This window comes from Anoplopoma fimbria, chromosome 11 (assembly GCF_027596085.1).
Source record: "Anoplopoma fimbria isolate UVic2021 breed Golden Eagle Sablefish chromosome 11, Afim_UVic_2022, whole genome shotgun sequence".
NCBI classification, from domain to species: domain Eukaryota; kingdom Metazoa; phylum Chordata; class Actinopteri; order Perciformes; family Anoplopomatidae; genus Anoplopoma; species Anoplopoma fimbria.
This window is the reverse complement of record NC_072459.1, coordinates 6,768,307-6,789,607: the sequence shown is the minus strand read 5'-3', so window position 1 is coordinate 6,789,607 and position 21,301 is coordinate 6,768,307. Positions and strand designations below refer to the sequence as shown.

At 39.8% G+C, this 21,301-nt stretch overlaps 2 protein-coding genes across 3 annotated transcripts; one reads left to right on the top strand and one right to left on the bottom strand.

Moving 5' to 3' along the window:
• Nucleotides 1-393: 393 nt before the first annotated feature.
• On the bottom strand, nt 394-10,088 carry slc25a39 (solute carrier family 25 member 39). 2 transcript variants are annotated; one of them, XM_054607104.1, is made up of 12 exons: nt 9,651-10,088; nt 8,315-8,420; nt 7,426-7,485; nt 7,171-7,221; nt 6,275-6,384; nt 6,103-6,170; nt 5,524-5,648; nt 5,274-5,447; nt 4,770-4,879; nt 2,552-2,633; nt 2,378-2,458; nt 394-1,720 (listed from the first exon to the last, which is right to left on the bottom strand). In XM_054607104.1, the coding sequence occupies exons 1-12, from the start codon at nt 9,672-9,674 to the stop codon at nt 1,602-1,604; spliced, it is 1,110 nt and encodes a 369-aa protein (XP_054463079.1). In that variant the 5' UTR covers nt 9,675-10,088; the 3' UTR covers nt 394-1,601. The 2 variants fall into 2 exon arrangements, with proteins under 2 accessions (XP_054463079.1, XP_054463080.1); XM_054607105.1 differs by lacking the exon at nt 7,171-7,221.
• Nucleotides 10,089-10,197: 109 nt separating this feature from the next.
• On the top strand, nt 10,198-19,798 carry grna (granulin a). Its single transcript, XM_054607103.1, has 13 exons — nt 10,198-10,286; nt 10,896-11,036; nt 11,553-11,690; nt 11,777-11,905; nt 12,928-13,009; nt 13,653-13,759; nt 13,955-14,108; nt 14,230-14,355; nt 15,037-15,173; nt 15,860-16,177; nt 17,325-17,561; nt 17,654-17,911; nt 18,772-19,798. Exons 2-13 carry the CDS (start codon nt 10,896-10,898, stop codon nt 18,913-18,915), a joined length of 1,971 nt encoding a protein of 656 aa, XP_054463078.1. The 5' UTR covers nt 10,198-10,286; the 3' UTR covers nt 18,916-19,798.
• Nucleotides 19,799-21,301: the final 1,503 nt, after the last annotated feature.

Sequence of the window (21,301 nt, the reverse complement as noted above, 5' to 3'; positions counted from 1 at the left end):
GTTTGCACTATCCTCTATGTTGCTGTAATCCTGTAAATCTCCCCGCTGCGGGACTAATAAAGGATTATCTTATTTTGTCTATCTGTTTTCACACAAGTACTGTGCATCTGACCTATGTCTTAAGACTGTATTTCACAAAATTTAGCTAGGAAACAAAATGAATGAGTTTAAGTCAATTTAGAATGAAACTGTACTGAAAAGTGTCCTTGAACTTGTGTATTTGATGAAATGTAGAATTTGATGTTTGGTTAAATTTTTCTTATTTTATTTATATAATTGTTCATGCCCTATATTATATATAATCCCCTTCTCAATCATAACTAATGTACATATTGTGAAATGACAAACTCCTTAATATAAAATAAATCACACACAGTATAGAGAGGAAGCTGTCTTAACATTTATTGCCATTTCATTCATAAAAAACAAACAGAAGACACTTTTACACCTTTCATGTTAAGGCCGCAATTTTATGTTTTATGATCCAGTGTTGTAAAAAGTTTTGATGTTATTTCTATTGTAGGCAATAGATTCCAAGCATTTCATCACCGAAATGCCCCCATAGGAGGGTTTGGGAAGCCTCTTGTGTTTTCTTTATCACATCATGTCTTTTCAAAATGTGTGTGAAAATCGGTGTGATCTTTGGGAAGCTGGCTGCGGCAGTTTCCACAGAAAACTGTGCTCAAATGTTCATGAATTCTTGTAATATAATCATAGCATAAACTGCTAAATTCACGCCCCAATGAAAACATATCTTCAGAGAAGGCTTGTTTTAATTTTGCCATCATGCTTTGTGTTTCGTGTACTGTAGAGGCATACACTCGACAAACATTAAAACATGTACTTGTCCTTCTGATTTCAATTTCACAGCGCCTGTCTTGCAAATGTAAAGTGCTCCAAACGATCAAATCTATTCAGTACACAAAAAAGATTTGTCAGCCATTTACTCAAATGTCCAAAAATGTCTTGCTGTACTGATACAGGAATGCAGTAAAAGCTTAATCAGGGTGAACCAGAGTACCTTGATCCTGAGCTGAATGGAGCTGAGCACACCATGCAGTTGGACTCGGGCAATGCAAAATGTGGGAATGAGAACATCTTCACTCATGCAACAGTACTGATGTGCAGTTTCAGCTGTTTGAATTTTCCCATAAAGCATTTACACAACTGTCCTTCACAGTTTTATCATTATCATTTGAATATGTGCACACAGGTTTGATTCATGTAATTTGTCCCGTCGTTGAAGCCCTGAAAAAACATTCTCTTATTGTAAGATAACTGTTTAAAGTTTACACAAATAATGGTCACACATAAAGTCTGTGGTTTATGAGAGTATCTCTTAGTCTCCAGGCCTGTTGTTGAAGCTCATTATAGTGTTTGTGGATGTGAGGTGTGTCTAAAGTCTTATCACAGTCACTGTATTTATATTTCTAGAGAGCAGATCCAGAGAGGGAGAGACGTCTTCTTTTATGTTCACACGTCACCAAATCCATGCCCACCCGTTCCTCAAGCTTCGGTCTGAGGAGACGTTGTCCTTACTGTCCTGATATTCATGTACAGGACAGTAAGGACAATCACCGAGCACCACACAGAGACATCCTTCAGGATCCCACCCGCTCTCGATCAAGGTTCCTCTTTTGGAAGAAGGCCTTTCCAAACTCATATGTGCTTATCATGACGGCACATGCTGGGGCCACTTTAATCAGCCTGGGCATGAAACCTGCAGGAAATACAAATGTTTTCACTAATAAGCAAACATTGTGTTTTTTTACATAACAAAAGACAGAATACAGCAGGGTTAGGTTTCACCAACAAGAATTCATTAAATCTAAGGTTTGATTCAGAGTTTAGCAAAACTAGGTTTTAAAATGATTAAATCCAGATGCTAAATTAAGAAGTAAATACAAGTTTATTGATGTAAACCAACATTTTAGTCAAATTAGTTTGGAGATGCTTGCTTACTCAAATTAGAATAAATAAACTTTCAACTGCTCCGTAATCCTTGGCAAAACATTACGTTGTTTGCTAGCTAGCCGCAAAGTCACTTATGACGACTCCTAATTGGTTGCACAACGGCATTTTTTACATGTTTGTCCAGTCTTCCTGTTCATCTCCAGAAAAGTTTCCTTGCTAAACTGGTATCTTGAGAGAAATTCCGCAGCAGCATCATGAAACTCAAATGGGTTCAAGTCCATCCCTTGACTCTCTTCAAGGAACTTGATTATTTTGCTCAATCCATCTCCAAAAAGGCTGCAATTTTACAAGTTAAGTTAATGCTGAATCAGCTAGTTTTAAAGTTTGGTCCAACATAATTTAAAGTGACTTAATCAGGTTTAAAAATAAATCCTTGTTGGTGCAACCAGGCCAATGTGTTTACCTGCAAAAAGGCCTCTGTAGCCCTTCTCAGTGGATATTTCCTTCATTATGTTCCATATGGACGTGGGTCTCTTTAAGGAAGCTAGGAGGAACAGGAATAAGTTACGGTATAGAACACACTACACACTCACATAAATAAATATATTTCACAAAAGTATATATGTTAAGTACAGACCTCCCAGAGTATCTATTTCTCCCAACTGGGTCTGGCTCCGCGTCTTCACCACGTCAAAAGGCAGCGTCAGGATAGCAGCAATCTAGACACCAAGATGGAGAAAAACAGTCGTATACTGGACAGAACACAGGGGCAGCAGATCAAAACACTTCCAGCTGTCAGACTCTTTTTTTCCCCCATAGGCAATATATGAATCAACACTACAAAAGATGAACAACAATGTTAGAAAGTAACTCGTTCTTTGATTTGAAAGTCAGAAGTACAAGCCAGTACATACATATACACAAAAATACATATATACATACATATATATATATATATATATATATATATATATATATATATATATATATATATATATATATATATATATATATATATATATACACATATATATATATATATATATATATATATATATATATATATATATATATATATATATACATTAGGTACGGAAAGTATTCAGACCCCTTTAAATTTTTCACTCTTTGTTTCATTGCAGCCATTTGCTAAAATCGAAAAACATTCATTTTTTTATTAATGTACACTCCGTAACCCATCTTGACAGAAAAAAACAGAAATGTAGAATTATTTGCAAATTTATTAAAAAAGAAAAACTGAAATATCACATGGTCATAAGACCCTTTGCTGTGACACTCATATTTAACTCACATGCTGTCCATTTCTTCTGATCCTCCTTGAGATGGTTCTACTCCTTCATTGGAGTCCAGTTGTGTTTAATTAAACTGATTGGACTTGATTAGGAAAGGCACACACCTGTCTATATAAGACCTTACAGCTCACAGTGCATGTCAGAACAAATGAGAATCATGAGGTCGAAGGAACTGCCCAAGGAGCTCAGAGACAGAATTGTGGCAAGGCACAGATCTGGCCAAGGTTACAAAAGAATTTCTGCAGCACTCAAGGTTCCTAAGAGCACAGTGGCCTCCATAATCCTTAAATGGAAGAAGTATGGGATGACCAGAACTCTTCCTAGACCTGGCCGTCCAGCCAAACTGAGCAATCGTGGGAGAAGAGCCTTGGTGAGAGAGGTAAAGAAGAACCCAAAGATCACTGTGGCTGAGCTCCAGAGATGCAGTAGGGAGATGGGAGAAAGTTCCACAAAGTCAACTATCATGCCCATAATAGAGACCCCTTTCGAGCGGATAGCTATGGACATTGTGGGGCCCCTCCCCAAGACCATCAGCCCTCCACCAGTCGGGGCTTTATGGCAGAGTGGCCCGATGGAAGCCTCTCCTCAGTGCAAGACATATGAAAGCCCGCATAGAGTTTGCCAAAAAACACATGGAGGACTCCCAAACTATGAGAAATAAGATTCTCTGGTCTGATGAGACCAAGATTGAACTTTTGGAGTCAATTCTAAGCGGTATGTGTGGAGAAAACCAGGCACTGCTCATCACCTGCCCAATACAATCCCAACAGTGAAACATGGTGGTGGCAGCATCATGCTATGGGGGTGTTTTTCAGCTGCAGGGACAGGACGACTGGTTGCAATTGAAGGAAAGATGAATGCGACCAAGTACAGAGATATCCTGGAAGAAAACCTCCTCCAGAGTGCTCAGGACCTCAGACTGGGCCGAAGGTTCACCTTCCAACAAGACAATGACCCGAAGCACACAGCTAAAATAACAAAGGAGTGGCTTCGGAACAAGTCTGTGACCATTCTTGACTGGCCCAGCCAGAGCCCTGACCTAAACCCAATTGAGCATCTCTGGAGAGACCTGAAAATGGCTGTCCACCAACGTTCACCATCCAACCTGACAGAACTGGAGAGGATCTGCAAGGAAGAATGGCAGAGGATCCCCAAATCCAGGTGTGAGAAACTTGTTGCATCATTCCCAAGAAGACTCATGGCTGTACTAGCTCAAAAGGGTGCTTCTACTCAATACTGAGCAAAGGGTCTGAATACTTATGACCATGTGATATTTCAGTTTTTCTTTTTTAATAAATTTGAAAATTTCTACATTTCTGTTTTTTTCTGTCAAGATGGGTTGCTGAGTGTACATTAATGCGAAAAAAAAATAACTTTTCCGATTTTAGCAAATGGCTGCAATGAAACAAAGGGTGAAAAATTTAAAGGGGTCTGAATACTGTATGTATGTGTATATATATATGACACCTCCTACATTAAATACATGTTTACTTCCCTCATCAGGGGGGCAGGTGTGGGGTTACATTAGAGGTGAGTACTTACGGCTCCAGAGACGGCTCCTGCTGTGAAGCTGATGGAGAAGTTGGCCTGAGTGGTTTGGGTCCGTTGACATAGCTGGGCCTTCACCAGTTCATAGTTAAACCAGTACAACGCTGCAAATACACACAGACAGAAAATATTTCATCATGAGAAGTTTCTGAATAATGGCAGGAAAGCTACAGAGGAAAAACAGTGATGGAGATGTTTTCTTTCCATCAAATGTTGTATGGTTAGAACAAAAATATTGGGTGTTAGTGAGCATTTTGAGAATCAAAACACTTTCTTTTGCCCTGAAAGGTGGCTGTAGAAACTAGTTTACATGGCAGCAGGAGAGGTTTGACAAGTTTCTATGGAGGATGATTTTTCCACCGTACCAACCGTTTTTTAGGTCTACAAGGGATGAGTGTTTAAAAGATTGTGCATTTGTTATCTCCGTCACAACTCTAACATTTAGGATTCTTCTTATTTAGTATTACTATATATTGTATTCTGTGGTGGGGCCCTCACCAGAGAAGGGGACGTCTCTGAAGACGGTGGGCCCCCAGCCCCTCCACAGTGACAGCAGCCCGTCCTGAGCCACAGCAGAGCGGATACACACCCGCATCTCGCTGTAGGACAGCCGGCGGGACTGCATCTTGGTCCTGACCAGCTCCAGAGGGCTGATCACCGTCACGGCCCCCACTGAAAACCACACGGGAGTCAAAAAACAATTTTCACATTACAGTTCAGATCTCTACGTGTTCTTTAATGGACTTACATCTGGCCAAACCACCAGCAACAAGAGGGACGAGGCTGCCCTGGAAACCCAGACCGAAAGTCATAAAGTCCCGCAGCTGGTCGTAGCAGGTGAAGTAGATGACAGTGGCAGGTACAGCCATGACCCTGCAGACACACACACACGCATATGAAATAAGGACAGCACTGTACACTGTATGCCATATCAATGGAAGGTTTTCATATAAAAAAAAAAGTATATAGTTGAGTTTATTTGTGATATTGTAAGACTTTAGTGAATCAGAACTATCCCTTTGAAAACACAAAAGTTACACAAAAACTAAAACAAACTGACTGACTGGTCGAGGCAGCAGTAGACCAGCTACTCAAGTGTTCTGTGAGGTAAAATGACTGTTTTTGTTAATGGAGACTTGTGGCTTTAAAGAGAGCAAAGTTAATGCCTTTCCGGTCAGGAAGGGCTGTCTTGCGGTTTATATTACGGCACTCAAAGTAGAAAGAAGCGAAAATACTATATATCAGAATAAAACATCTATTGGCCACTTACATGAGTATCTCCCTCACACAAACCTGAATACAAGTATTTGAACGTTTAGACACTTACAGCGTTGGAGGTAGTCCGCTCCACAAAGACCTGAGTCCTTCATGTCGAATGATTTTCACAAAAGCATCCTGTGGAATAAACAGACAACCAAACAGAGTTTAACACCTTTTGATTCATTTTGTGGGTGAAAAGACTGTGGCAGCATCAACGCTGCTGATGTTCTTGTACTCACAAGCGTCCCACTGAAATGTGTTGGTGTTTTGTACCAGCTGTTGCAACTGGTTCCGTGCTGACACACATAGATGTGATCCATCAGTCCATTACAATACAGGAAACATTTCCCTGTGAGAGACGGAACAAGCAGCAGTCAGCAGCGTTAAAAAATAACTGTATGACCCGAGCCTTCCCAGCATCACCAGACAATTTAATTAATTTAATTTAATTTAGTTCAAAAACTAAAAAACATCTTAAACAATTGTCTGAATATTAGCATAGAATGTTTTCTGAACAGGGTTACAGTATATGATTCATGCCCGCGGAGAGAAAGGTGATTAATGATACATGCGATGGCAATGACCACAGAGTCACTCAGAAGATAACACCAGGGCCGTCCTTCTCACTGCTTACTTTGTGTGTTTATTTAGAGCCGGTTTAACATGTCAAAGAAACTCTAAAACCTGCTCCTGATTTGGATTTTGTCATTTGGGAATATCGCAGGAAACTAAAACATAACCTTTACTAGGACAAGATTATGAATCAAGGAATTAGGAATCAAGATTAGGAAGGTTGAATGAGAAGTACTGAGGTGTAGTTAGGGAGCATGTGCAGTGTTGTTCTGTGTTGCTTGAAGCTTCCAAACTTTAAAATCTCTACCAAAATGAAATGGTAGTTTAAAGCCAAATACAAAACTGCAGCCACATAACGAACAGATAAAACTGGCCATGAATTGAAACAAAAACATGCACAACCAAGCTGACAGAAAACAGGGCGATCTATTTGCAAAAGGGATTATTTTCGTTGTTATTGGCAAGCGATGTTTGTCAGGTGAGCATGTGCCCCCAGCCACACAGAAAGTTGTGCTAGACAAATGAGAAAAAAGCATGCAGCGACGGCAAGTCCGATACTTACACTTGGAAGGTCGGATGAGACCACCCGACGGAGCAGATCCACATGCCAAAGCTGCGAAACAAAGCAAAAAGCAGGACGGATAAAGGCAGAGGAGGGAGGTGAAGAAACAAAGGACAGGTGTCAGGGGGTTAGAAAAGCAACCAGATACACATGTATGGCACTCAGACGCAGCTGTTACAAGCAAAGTCAGTGTTTCATTACCAAAGTTAATCTATGATCTAAAAACCACAGAAGAAGACAAGCTCCTTGTCCTACCTTGGTGGAACGGTGTTTGCTGAGACTGCAGCCTGATCTTCACAACGTCCAGCGGTGTGACTGGAAACAAATAGATGTAATTATTATAGACAGACATAGACTCAATCTTCAGCTTAAACTAATGCAGCCTAATGCAGCAGCCCTGCAGTAAAAATGAAGGTTAGCATGGTCAGTTTGAGATATGTGTTGATTGTAGTATTTGGGTATTTTTGAGGCTGCAGTTGATGATGCTGTTGAATTGTATTGCATTACACTGACCGCCACATTTATATCGATTAATGTAGGCTAAAAAACAAACGCCTTACTGTGTAATGCAGTACATTTCAACAGCACCACAAACAAGCATAAAGTATAATCAACAGCACCTATTTAAAAACAGTTTCAACAAAAACTGAACATTATTATAATTGAACCTTCTTGTTTTTACAGGTAATCTCATTGAGACACCAGCTGTTGTTCTCAAGAGAGACCTGAATAAGACACAACAGCATTTCAACACAAAGTTACAGACAGACAGGACATTCTCACAGAGACTAAATAAAAGACAAATCATAAAAGTTATAAACTATATCACTAGATTTAAAACTATGAACCGGAAGACTGAGGAGAGGGAAAGAGTGCTTCCAAACAAGTGTGCAGCAGACCAAGGATGGATCTAAAAATGAAAATCTACCAGTGCAAAGTTCTGTGCATGGATAATGATGGACAGTAACTTTCATGAAAGAAGAATTTCTTAGTTTAACCTAAAAAAAACAACTTTGGTGACAATAAACCAATTGCGTGCATAAGACAGTACATTGTGGAAAATTCCACTGGAAAAAAGAAATGAAACTTATAAAACCAGACAGACATAAGTTGCTTTTTCTAGTCTATGTTTCAATGACCTCACCAAAAATAGATGTGAAGAGGGCTCCAGTGCCAGAAGCCAACATCTGCTGCACAGGAGAGATCGCAGCCACGGAGCCGCCGACAGCCCGCTCCCCCATCCTGCCCTCCTGTCAGAGCAAAGATAAACCTACAGAGTGAGAAGACTAAGATCTGCAGCTAAACTTCACTGAGGTGTTTTAGGATCCTGTCCTACAGGTGTCTATGTCTATGTCTATGTGTTATGTAAAACAACTCAAGAGGAGTTTTCTTCCCGATCAGCAACATAACACTAAGTTTGTGTCCTGTCCTATCAGAATGCTGATTGTGTAACACCTTTCCTAATATGCTCAGTTTTTTTTAATATCAACAAAAATTTGGTTAAAAAAGGTTTTCCAACAATAACAGAAGTTAAAGAAAAAAATAACTGTTGTTGTGCTTCAGAAACATTGCTATATTGCAAGATTTTCACAGTGTAGTAAAGTCAGACCTTTGTTGATGTGAATCGAGGCGTAGTTGTTATAATGGGGACGTTGAAACATAATGATAGCTTATCTACGATGTGCATGTCACCAGACAGCCAGTGAGAGCCTCACCTCCAGGCCCACTCCTAATGAAGGGAGTGGGTCGTAGCAGATAAATAAACATTTAACATTAAAATGCTAATATCGAACAAAATCTAATGAAGGTAAAGCAATAAATGCAGCCAAGAAAGTCTCAACTTCTACTAAGTGGTTAATGTTTTTAAAAATGATACTTGGTGGGAGACAAGATGTGTCAGCTGGATGAGTTACATTTCAAATATTCCTGTTTCTTTAAGTTACCTGTGTGGTTTCCATTTGCTGGCCTGAGGTATTTACAGACTTAATTGCACTTTAATGGGACAGTTGAAGCCACTTGGCCTTCAGGGGTTTGTCTGTCAAACAACCCTCCTTTGCCAAACAAGATACACTTTAATAACTTATTCTTAATTTGTTTGTTTGTTTACATTTTCATATTTTTGAATGATGTCTTTTTTTGCTATTGCACTACGTTTATTGCCCTGCACCAATCACAGATGCCCTGTATGTGTGATGTACTTGACATGTTGGTTACATGTTGGTTACATGTTGGTTACATGTGTCCTGCACTGAGAGGACTCTCCTGTCACCTTCACCCAAGTTTACACCACGTTACAAAGGAGCTTCCGCGTGTCTCGTTCTGGACACAACCATGCACGAGGACACAGGTTAAGGACACAATAGAGCACACGTGTTAGCTGTAGAAAACTGTCAAGCATTGCATTGATATGTAGCTAGGTGGCTAGCCGACGTTAGCTTCCCAGGCCACGTTATGTTGTTGCACAAGCTGACGTCACTCACCTCTCCTTCTTTAGCCTGAAACATGTGAACCAGACGCGTCGGCAGCACCCATTTCAAGGTAAACGTCACGTTAAGCCACTCCGTCCTGCTGCAGCTTGTTCGGGTTCTCCGTCGCAGGTGACATGTTGTTTTTTGTTTGTAGTACAAGTCACTAAATGTTCAATGCACAAGACTGACAGATGGACGCGGGGTGGTGCTGAAGAGAGGAGATCTATGACGTAAGATGTCAGCGTTCCATTGGCCCCGCCCCCCTCGGTACTCCAGCGCTGCTGCTGTAGCTTTGGCGCCCCCTGGTGGCCAAGTCACGACAGTGCGCCGCAGCTGCTGCATGTAAACAAGTTTGGGTGAAACCGCAAGCTGTACAGTGAAGCAGATGACCAAAACAAGAGCGACTTCACTGTGTTTTATTATACAATTTTAATTTAAAAAAAAAGCAAATTGCATTGAAAAGAAGAGGAGGAGCTGCAAGGTATTCAGGGAGGAACTTATCCTCTCTCTCTCTCTCTCTCTCTCTCTCTCTCTCTGCCTCTGGGGCGTGTTCATGAGGAATCATAGGTCTATCTTGTGTGCCATTAAGTGGTGAGACACTTGTGAAACACCTTTCTACTCACAACAGCGCTTCAGTCTTTCACCAAGGTAAGAGCGAAAGTTAGAATCTGACATAATTCTTGCTTGGTAAATAAGTAATTATAGAGTTAATTGTAAAGATGTATGACAATGATTCACTACTTTATATATGTGTGTGTGTGTATTCTGACTAGCGGATTCATTGTTTAGACAAAGCACTCTCCTTTCTAATATGCACGCTAAACAAAAGTGAAAGTGAATTCTATTGTGTTTAATTTGCCTAACATTGCGGGAAAAAAAATTTAGGAACACACCTCGAAAGGAACTATTTCAATTTCAGGAAATATAAATGAATACAGAGCTGGTTCTCAAACAGTATTCACATGTTTGTTTAATTTAATTTAAAGGTGTGAAATCAAAGGGCATGATTCGTTTTTCAGACATAAAGATCTGATGGTGCCTATTGTACTCTGTGTTACAGGGTTGTCTCCAATAGTTTAAGGAGAAGTGAATACAAACCTGCTATTTACTGATTGGAGAGGGGGATTTCACCTGCACATCTCTCACTTTCCTTTATTACTTCTCCCTTTGTGTGTGTGTGTGTGTGTGTGTGTGTGTGTGTGTGTGTGTGTGTGTGTGTGTGTGTGTGTGTGTGTGTGTGTGTCCCCCCCTGTGCAGATGCAGAAGTGGGTTGTGATCTGTCTGGCTTTCCTGGCTCTGGTTGGTGCTGATGAATGTCCAGATGGAGGGGTATGTGAAGAAGGTCAAACCTGCTGCAACGACCCGGCCAACGGCTATGAATGCTGCCCACTGGATCAGGTAGACATGGTCCCTGCATGATGTGCATTATACATTAACATGGACCGATACTAGATTAGTCTCCCTTTTGTATCTGACTAACTTTTGTCGTAATCCAACTCTTTTGAATTAATAATTCTACAGCCATTGAAGTTTTTTACTTAAGTTGTTTTGTGCACACTGCCCCTGCAAAACTTTTTACCGCCTCACTCCTCTCTGTTGAAGGGCAGCACAATTAACTTAACCTCTTCACAAGATAAAGCCATATAAAGTTATAGTACTTCCACTTCAGTAGAATGCTTTGTCCTATTTGTCCACCACATAGTTAAATGCAAATATGCGATAACCCTTCTCGTACTTTTTATTTGAACCGCTGTTCAGCCTTCAAATAAAAAAAATGAAGGCTGAACAGCGGTACTATTCATGATCAGTATTGTTTTACCATTTTATGAGCCAGATAAAAGGTCAAGCTTCATTCAGCCAGTGTGATAAAACTTTGTTAGTCAAAGTGTCCCTACTATTGCTGTACCCTCGTAGGCTGAGTGCTGCGGGGATCACACCCATTGCTGTCCTGCGGGAACAGTCTGCAACACAGCCACGTCCAGCTGTTTGAACTTGACCGGGTCTGTCCCCTGGGTGGAAAGGGTTTCAACTGATCAGCTTGGACTCTCCAAAGTAAGAGTAACAGACATGCATTGCTGTCATCATAAGAATTTGACATATTTAAACCAAGAGCCCCCTTTTCCATCATGTCCCTGCAGTCCTTCAGGATGATCAAGACGTACATGGGGGAGGAGGACGACAACGTCTGTCCTGATCAGTCTCGATGCCCAGCTGAGTTTTCCTGCCTGAGGGCCTTGACAAAGTTTGGCTGCTGTCCCTTAGCACAGGTAATCAAACCTTGTCAGACGCGAACATAGCATGCAAACAATTTATTCTAACAGCTCATCATCAAACAATAAAAACAAGATCATCACAGTTGGGAGACTGTTTCATAAAACATTGTTCAACAAACATTTATCTCAATTACAGCAACTAAACACTTGAATGCTATCCCTACAAGTATAAGACAGTGCATTAGCTTCAGTCAGTTTAAAACTTATGTTAAAAGACCGTTGAAAGACACACAGTCCTGTTGTCATTAAGGTCAGATATATTTACTACATCTGTATTTATTAATGTGGAGGTTTTCGTATTGGTATGTGTATTTTACAGAAGCCCAGGGACAACAGATGAAAATTAGCATTGTGCTCTATCTGGTGCAATATATTTGTTGTACACTGTCCCTGTCTTAAATTAACCAGTATATGAGTAAATTAAATAAACATGTATCATTTTAAACATCAGTATATCTTTTTCAAGCAATGGTACAGTTATCAGAGGAGAAGGGTAATAACTACACAAATTGTATTGATGAATTTGATTTCAAAGTTTCCCTTCCAAAGTAGTGCTACACGGTCATTTAAGTTACACACTTTGTAAAAGAACAGTAAAGTATGGACTAAAACCATGAAGTCCATGGTGGAGTCCTTTGGTGAACAACTCATACAGTCATACTGGTGATATTATGGGTTCATATGTTACGCAAATTTGTCCTTCAAGCACAGTGACTTCCTGTCACAAGGAGGATCTTTGCTGGTTTGATGAAACAGGCTTTTTCACTTCACTGAATACAACAGGAAGTACTTTCTGCTATTTCTGTTATGATGCAGCTTCCTGCATTTTGTTAGAAAGTTATCTGCTTGATTTATTTAGGCTGACTATACGGCACCTTTAGATGTCTAACTACTGCACCTATTAGGGATAAAGCAGTTAAGATAGAACCCTTCTTTCTCTAAATAAAAAATATATTTATCAACTCGATTACAAGATGGAATCCATAAGCCATTGTGATTTCTTGCCTCCCTGATAGGGAGTCCCCTGCTCCGATGGGAAACACTGCTGTCCTGAGGGCCACCAGTGCAGCGCAGACAGCCGCTCCTGTATCAAAAAAGGTGAAATGCTTCTACTCACTATACCACAACATAACACTAGACAGTCTTGAAAAATGTTTGGGACATTCTGGAACAGCGGTTCCTCAGTCCTCAGACATTTTTATAAACTCCAGCCTCGTTCTTGGGTTTATTCACATGAATGGAGGAAGGAAAATAACTCTTGATTCGACTAGTAGTGCATTTTTCAACTTTTAGGACCTATCGATTTAAGTAAGGGTTATTCAAGTGATGCTGGGAAGTTGATTCAACTAAAAAGAAAGTATATGCTGAGTTACAGACTTGGTGCTTGGAAAGGCGGGGCTGTCAGTTTTGCCAACTTGGCAACTTTCTTGCAAAATGTAGGGACTTTGGAAACTAGTGCTGCTTGCTAGTTTCATTGTTAAAGAGTTTTCACACTGGGCTGGTTTTTTTAGTTGGATACATTTTTAAATCAAGCATACTCGGCCACCCCAGCTACTTACTTGGTCTTGAGTGTCTTGTATATTTGTCTCAATTACTTTTGACGTCTCATGTAAACTTTGAATTGGCTCGCTGTTGGAAGGTGCTATACAGATAAACTGGCCTAACTCTCATCAGGGTTTACATTTGTCTCAAGCTTTTTAAATGTTTCCGTTCATTTTTGTAATTGTGTAATTTGTTGCAGAGCTGGTGACTACAGTTCTGTGCAATGACGGAGTGTCAGAGTGTCCAGATGAAACCACCTGCTGTGAAACCCCAGAAGGAAAGTGGGGGTGCTGTCCCACACCAAAGGTACAAAATGGCTGAATCTTTTCATTATAGACATACACAAGGTGATAGCTTTAACAGGATAATAGTATAATTAAGATTATGAAAGAGGAATTAAGTCAAATGATGGATTTGCATGTACGGTTATCGTGACTTTATGGTGTCTTATCATGTGTGGCTCTAAAGGTGATGCTCCATGTGTCTTTACTTTCCAAACAGGCCGTGTGCTGCGAGGATAAGACCCACTGCTGTCCTGAAGGGAGCACATGTGATGTCGAACACAGCAAATGTATTTCCTCGGCTACCAAAAAAGAGATGCCAATGTGGGCCAAATTCCCCGCCAGGACGAGAGCAGACTGGGAGAACCAGAAAGGCCAGATTGGTTTTTTTTTCCCCATTCCGATTAATTATTGTCTAAATCTGTGTGTGTGTGAGTGTGTGTGGGTGTGTGTGTTTGTTTATGCTGACATACCAGTGTGTGCTTCCTCTTTCAGAAGGCGAACAAGTCACTGCAAAGACAGCTGTTGATGGTGGCTCAAAACAAGACCCTAAAGTCACCACAGTGAGTGCAGTTCCTCCTACAGAGAAGGACGAATCATCTGTCACTATGGAAGCTACAGGTGAGATGTTCATGATGAATTTAAGTATGTAAAACAAACACACAGCCAACATACATGAGACCAAAAGCATGAGTTTAAGGTACAAACAGCCCTTTCTTACAGCAGATATTATGCTTTAATAACCTTAATAATGGCTGCATTCAATTTAATGTAGGGGTGTCAGTGAGTGCAGGACTTTAGACCCTGATCAAAACCGTCCTTTTTTTATTGTTGCTAGGCATCAATTGATTGCTAACATTGGCTTAATACAAACCATGGACTTCTAACCTTTACAGTTATGTAACAATCCTTTGTAAATTCTGTCGCGGAGGACGGCATAAAGTAACATTATTTAACTTTGGTCGACGATGCAGTTACCCATTACCTTCCTGGCCTCACCTTATTTTACCATCCTGCTCTGGTCCACTAACATGATGATTCTACTGTCTGCCTGATTCCATGTGAACGCAGCACTACTGGCAAAGCTTAATGTTTTAAGTTGCAGTATTTCCTGCTATGACAAGACAAAATGTCTGTGGGAAATGTCTAACAAAGCTACACAAAGTAAAGCAGAATTCTTCATGCATGCAGTAGGTCTAGTAGTAATAGGTAAAATCAGTAATGTATCATTTTTTGGTAAACTGATTCTAAAGCCTTAGAAAGTTTATTCAAACTTACAACGTTACTATTGTTTTTTTCCAGGTAATAGTGTCCCCACAATAACCAGACAGGGCGCACAGGCGGGGAATGTGACATGTGACCCCACCCACTATTGTCCTGATGACAACACCTGCTGCAAGACTGCAACAGGAGAGTGGGCCTGCTGTGGTCTACCTGAGGTAAACACACAGTGCAACATGCACACACTAAGGATAAACAACTTTTATGTCGAATTAATAGATGATAAAATGTGTAATTCAACTTTTACACATTCTTTTTTGAAAGGAATAGTTCAACATTTGGGAAATACTCATCTGCTTTCTTGCTGAGATTTAGATGAGAACATTTAGACCACTTTAATGTCTGTACGGTAAATATGAATCTTACCTGTATCTGGTTAGCTAAGGTTAGCATAAAGAGCTTGCTTAGCTTAGCACAAAGACTGGAAACAGTCTGTTGTACAGGTAAGTACAAACAAAAAAGTAATAACGTTTTAATTTGTGAGTTTTAGGGGTGCTGGTAGGTGAATTTTGTTGCCTTTGGACAGGAACCAGTCTAGTTGTATCCCTCAGTTTCCAGTCTTTGTGCTAAGCTAAGCTAACCAGCTGGATGTAGCTTAATTAACTGTAGTCATGAAATGGGTATCAATCTTCTCATCCATCTCTCAGCACGAAAACTAAGCATATTTCTCATAACATTGAACTATCCTTTAAAATTGTAGTGTATCTGACCCCTTTTTGCACTGACTGATTTTGTCTCCACTTGAACTTGTCTTTGCTTTGACTGACAATTCTCTCCCCTCATGCAAATTCATACATCCAACAATGTTTGTATCCGTGCGCTTTCTTATCACTTTGTTCAAAAGGCGGTCTGTTGTGACGACCACGAAAGCTGCTGCCCGGCTGGCACCACCTGCAACACGGTCACGGGCTCTTGCGACAGCCCCTCGGGATCAACGCCCATAAAGCAGAAGAAGCCTGCGTTTGCCATACCGGTGTACACGACGGGGGAGCCTGAGAAAGAGGAGGCAAAGACAGCACAGGAGGCCGATGATGAGGAGGAGGAGGAGGATGAAGAAGACGAGGAGCGCATTCAGTGTGACCCCCACACAACCTGCCCTCAGTCCACCACCTGCTGCTTCATGACCTCGTCTCATAAGTGGGGCTGTTGCCCGCTGCCAGAGGTGAGCAGTGACCTCCAGTTACCCCGATCATGACACCACATAAAGGACTACACATAATTAACTATACTATTTTGGATTATGGAAAGACTTTACTTTAACCCTTCCTTCTTTTCAGCATTTATAAGAAGTGTATAAACATTCGATAAGTGGTTTACAACATCCCATAGCAGAGAGTCTTAAGCAGATATAAGGACATTTTTTGTGTTTATTAATGTACAGTCAACAAATATTTTATATTATTACAACTTTGTTGTACTATTTTGTCATTTGTTGTCTGTTTTTACACCATAATCCACTGATGGCTGCCCAAAAAAGGAGTTCTAGTTGTTCACAAATACAGTTATAGACTTAAATTATAGTGTGTTATTAACAGTTTAAAATGTAAATCTACTGCTAATGAAAGCTAATAAGGAAGTGTTACCTTGATTTTTCTTTTTAATTAATGAAATAACAAACCATTTAAGACCAGAGTTTCAGCATACAATCACATATGTTGCTATAAATCTTAGAGGATTTAAGTTTTATGATAATATAAAGTTGAGGAAAGCAGCAAATCTGAACATTGGAGAAGCTGAAAACTTCCTTTTTGGTCAATAACTGTATATGAACAATGATAGTTCACACCAGACTTCCCACAGAGCTTTATATCATATTTCAGCTCAGCACTTTGGTTTTTCAGCCCACAGCTTTGATGTTTTGGTTCACTCTCATCTCTCCCCTTTCAGTCGCAGCAAGCTATTAAATTGATCGTTTCAGCACTAATCACATACCAGTCGTTGATGAACACTAACAGTTCAGCAGTTAAGGAGCCAGCTGAGATTTCTGGCTTTGGAAACCTGTTTCCAGATTGTTTTTTATGTGTAAAAGACTCTGAGTGGCATCTTTTTCTCAAACCCCAAGAGTATAAATGACAGTATATTGTCATTACTTAGCATGGTGATATAGTTCCTCTCCTGCAGTACATTTCTACTCTCCTCTCTGTTATTTCTACCAGCCACAGGCCATAATCACTAATGCCATTCTCTCAGGCTGTCACTCTACTGATTAATTTATGCACTGTTCTCACGTTTTTTTCATTTAAAAGAAGAACTGGAAAACTGTATGGATGATGTGAAAGTAGCACATTCACTCTCACTTCCCCCCACAGGCGATGTGTTGCGCTGATGGAAACCACTGCTGTCCCGTCAACTACCAGTGCGACGAGGAGAAGACCACGTGCACCAAAGGGGAAGTGGTGATTCCCTGGTACACCAAGCTTCCAGCCTCCATCAGCGTCGAGGCTGATCCCAGCTCTGTGCAGTGCGACAGCCAGAGTCAATGTCCCGAAGACACCACCTGCTGCCGGCTGTCGACGGGCGAGTGGGGCTGCTGCCCAATACCAAATGTGAGCGCTGCACATGGAAAGATTGCCGTTTATGACACACCATCAGTCAATTTATGTCACTTCCACTAACCCAGTGCATGCTGTGTCTGCAGGCTGTGTGCTGCCAAGATAAGGAGCACTGCTGCCCACAGGGTTACACCTGCAACATGGCCTCCAACTCCTGTCAGAAGCTCATCATGCTGCAGCTGGAGGCCGTCCCGCTAACACAGGTGTATCTGCCCGAGCGTCAACCCGAGCTCAGTCCCTCAAAGCAGAGAGACGTCAAGTGTGACGACACGACCAGCTGTCAAGATGGAGAGACATGCTGCAGGACCTCGGCTACTTCATGGGGCTGCTGTCCTTATGCTAATGTATGATATAAAGTCATGACTTCAACGTTTTAAAGGAATAGTTCGACATTATCGGAAATATTCATATTTGTTTTCTTGCAGAAAGCTAGATGAGAAGATGAATACCACTCTCATGTCTCTACAATAAATAAGAAGCTATGCAGGCAGCTGTTTAGCGTAGCTTAGCACAAAGACTGGAAACAGGGGGAAACAGCTAGCCTGACTCTGTCCAAAGGGAATAAAAACAACCTACCAGCAACTTTTAAGCTCATTAATTAACAAGTTATATCTGCACAGACATGAGAGTGGTATCAAACGTATCATCTTATACAATGTCAGGCTATTTCACTAACCATCAATTAGAGCTAATATCATCTTATTTGGGGCTCTCGAGTCCGGGTGGAAAGCACATATACACAACAACAACTGCACTTCAATGCACCTTTATTTTGTACTCCTTCATTCTCTACAAATCCTGTAATATTTGGATTTGCTAACACAGTCAGCTTTAATGTGTGTTTGTCATAGTAGAAGGAGGATGATGGAGAAACTTTATGTCATAAAGCTGTCAGGTGGTGGCAGTTGTTTAAAGTAATTAAGTAAATTTGCTTTAGTACAATGTTGAGGTAAAGCTGCAACATTAAAATGCTGCGATAGGGTCAGATATAATAGTTTTATAATTTAACTCAAAATATTACACTCTGGAAAAAGTTATACATTTAATACTTTTAATTTGCTGCTAATACTTCATTTGTTATCCACATATGGTAGACTAACGTATGTTAATACTAACTTTAACCGCTAACTTAACTAAAGCACCTGATAGTTCCCTCCACCAGTTGTCAGAGTCACATGTCTTCCTTCCTCCGTCCTCTCCACAGGCGGTGTGCTGCAGCGACATGCTGCACTGCTGTCCCACCGGCTACACCTGCGACGATACCGCAGGCTGCATCCAGAACGCCAGGCTCCACTGGCACAAGTGGCATATGTTCTTCGGCAACAAAAAGAGAGCTCTAGTTGTGTGAAACCTCCCCTGCACTTGTCATTTGTTTCTGCATAATGCACTAATTGGAACTAATGTAAAAGGGATGTTATCATAATTGTTGTGGTGAAGGTGAAGGGGACACTGTTAATTGAATTGCACTTGGGGTTATGATTTTCTGCAACTACAACTTAAAGCAGAAAGATAAACGTCAGCTATGGCCTTGTTATTCCAAGCAAACAGTTACAAACTACTTAAAACATGCCTCCATCCAATAAAACAATCCACAGGCAATATGATTTTATTCACTGTCAAATCTGTTTTTGTATGTTCTGCTTCAGCTGCCTTTTGCTGCAGAAGGCACTTCTCTATCAATAATCAGTCACAATTTAGGGCATAATTTCACATAATTATCATCATTTTACATTTATGTGATTCCACCTCATGATGAGTGAATCCGCTGTAGTGATGTTTTCAAGTCAGTACTTCAGATTTGGGATATATTCATGGCATAATCTGTATGGAGTCTTTCATTTTAAGTGTTTTAATTTTGTGCATCTTGTTGTCGCTTTTAATTTGGGATTTCAAACACACCTTGATGCATGCATGGTGAAGCTTAATCTGCATGAAAATAATGAGCAAGAAATGTGTTACAACATTAAAGCTTGTCAAATCATTCCTGTGGGAATACACGATTAAAGCATCGCTTTCTATAAAGAAGAGAAAGATTGAAAGGCATAAAATAAGACTCCTTATTAAACGCCTTTTTATCCTTATCCGTACTTCCGGGATGGAATTCCACTTTTCAGGATGACGTCGTACAGTTTAAGCCTTTTCTGACGTCAGGCTTTTCTTTGGGATTATCGGACCTCCTCTTTGAGCAGTGTGAAGCTCTGAAGGAGTACAAATTGAGATTTCCGACTGCAATTCAAAATAAAAGCTTAAAAGAAATATAGGAAATATTTATATTTTAACTTAATATAGAATATAAAAACTATCCAACCTGTAAATACTATGTTGATTTCCACAGGATAAACTCACCATGTTACAACTATCTTGGAGATGGGAAATTAAATAAAGTAAATAAGAATATATATAATATAAGGATATTAAATATGAAATCCATACATTATAATACATTAAACTCTACAAATGATTTATGGAAATATTTATGCCAAAGAAATCAATCCAGATATCCAGTAGTGCAACTCCAGCATCCATGATATGTGTAGGCCAACTATAAATAATATAAATATAGGCAATATGGGTATTTAAGTATTTACACCCACTTTACAGTAATTCATGTATCTTAATTGCGATGACTTTAATCATTATACACTTTCAACATAATTGTTAATATATTAAATCATTTATAAAAATATGAAACATGGTGATTACGTAACAAAAAAATCCCTTAAATAATATGCTGTAGTTATCATATATTATAATTATACAAAAAAATTGTTTTTGTCAAAATACATTTTATTAATTTATTTAAAATATCTAAATGACTGTAAAGTGTGTTACATAATGGTGAAATGTAACAGAGTAACATTTAATGCAGTATTTTACTTAAAGTACCAGTCAAAAGTTTGGACACACCTTCTCATTCAACTACTTTGAAGAATGTAAAATATAAAACATATTCTGGTTTGTTGAGCATTTGTTTGTTTACCACATAATTCCATATGTGTTCCTTCATAGTTTGGATGTCTTCAATATTAATCTACAATGTAGAAAAAAATAGGAAGGTGTGTCCAATTTTTTGACTGGTACTGTATAATTGGGATTTTTCATAATAATTGTAACAATAGGTAATACATCTTATTGATATTGCACTTTTCAAAACAAATGATACAAAGTGTTTCACAAGGCAATAGGCACACATGCTTGACCACACACTTGCACATAAACAATACATACAGTAAAACAATGGGACATAATATGAATGATAGTCGTAAAAGTGTGTTTCCTTAAAAGGATCTGGCATATGGAGGACGAAAAAGTATAAATAAATGAATAAATAAATGCATAAATAATTGTATAAATAAATACAGGAATAAATAAATAAATGCGTAAATAAATACAGTAATAAATAAATGCTTAAATAAATACTGAAATGAATAAGTAAAAGTATAAATAAATAAGTAAATGCTCAAATAAATATCCATCTTCCGTAACCGCTTATCCAGTTAAGGGTCACGGGGGTGCTGGAGCCGATCCCAGCTGTCAATGGGCGAAGGCAGGGTACACCCTGGACAGGTCGCCAGCCTATCACAGGGCAGACATATATAGACAGACAACCACTCACGCTCACATTCACACCTACGGGCAATTTCAGAGTCTTCAATTAACCTAACCTGCAGGTCTTTGGACTGTGGGAGGAAGCCGTAGAACCCGGAGAGAACCCACACTGACACAGGGAGAAC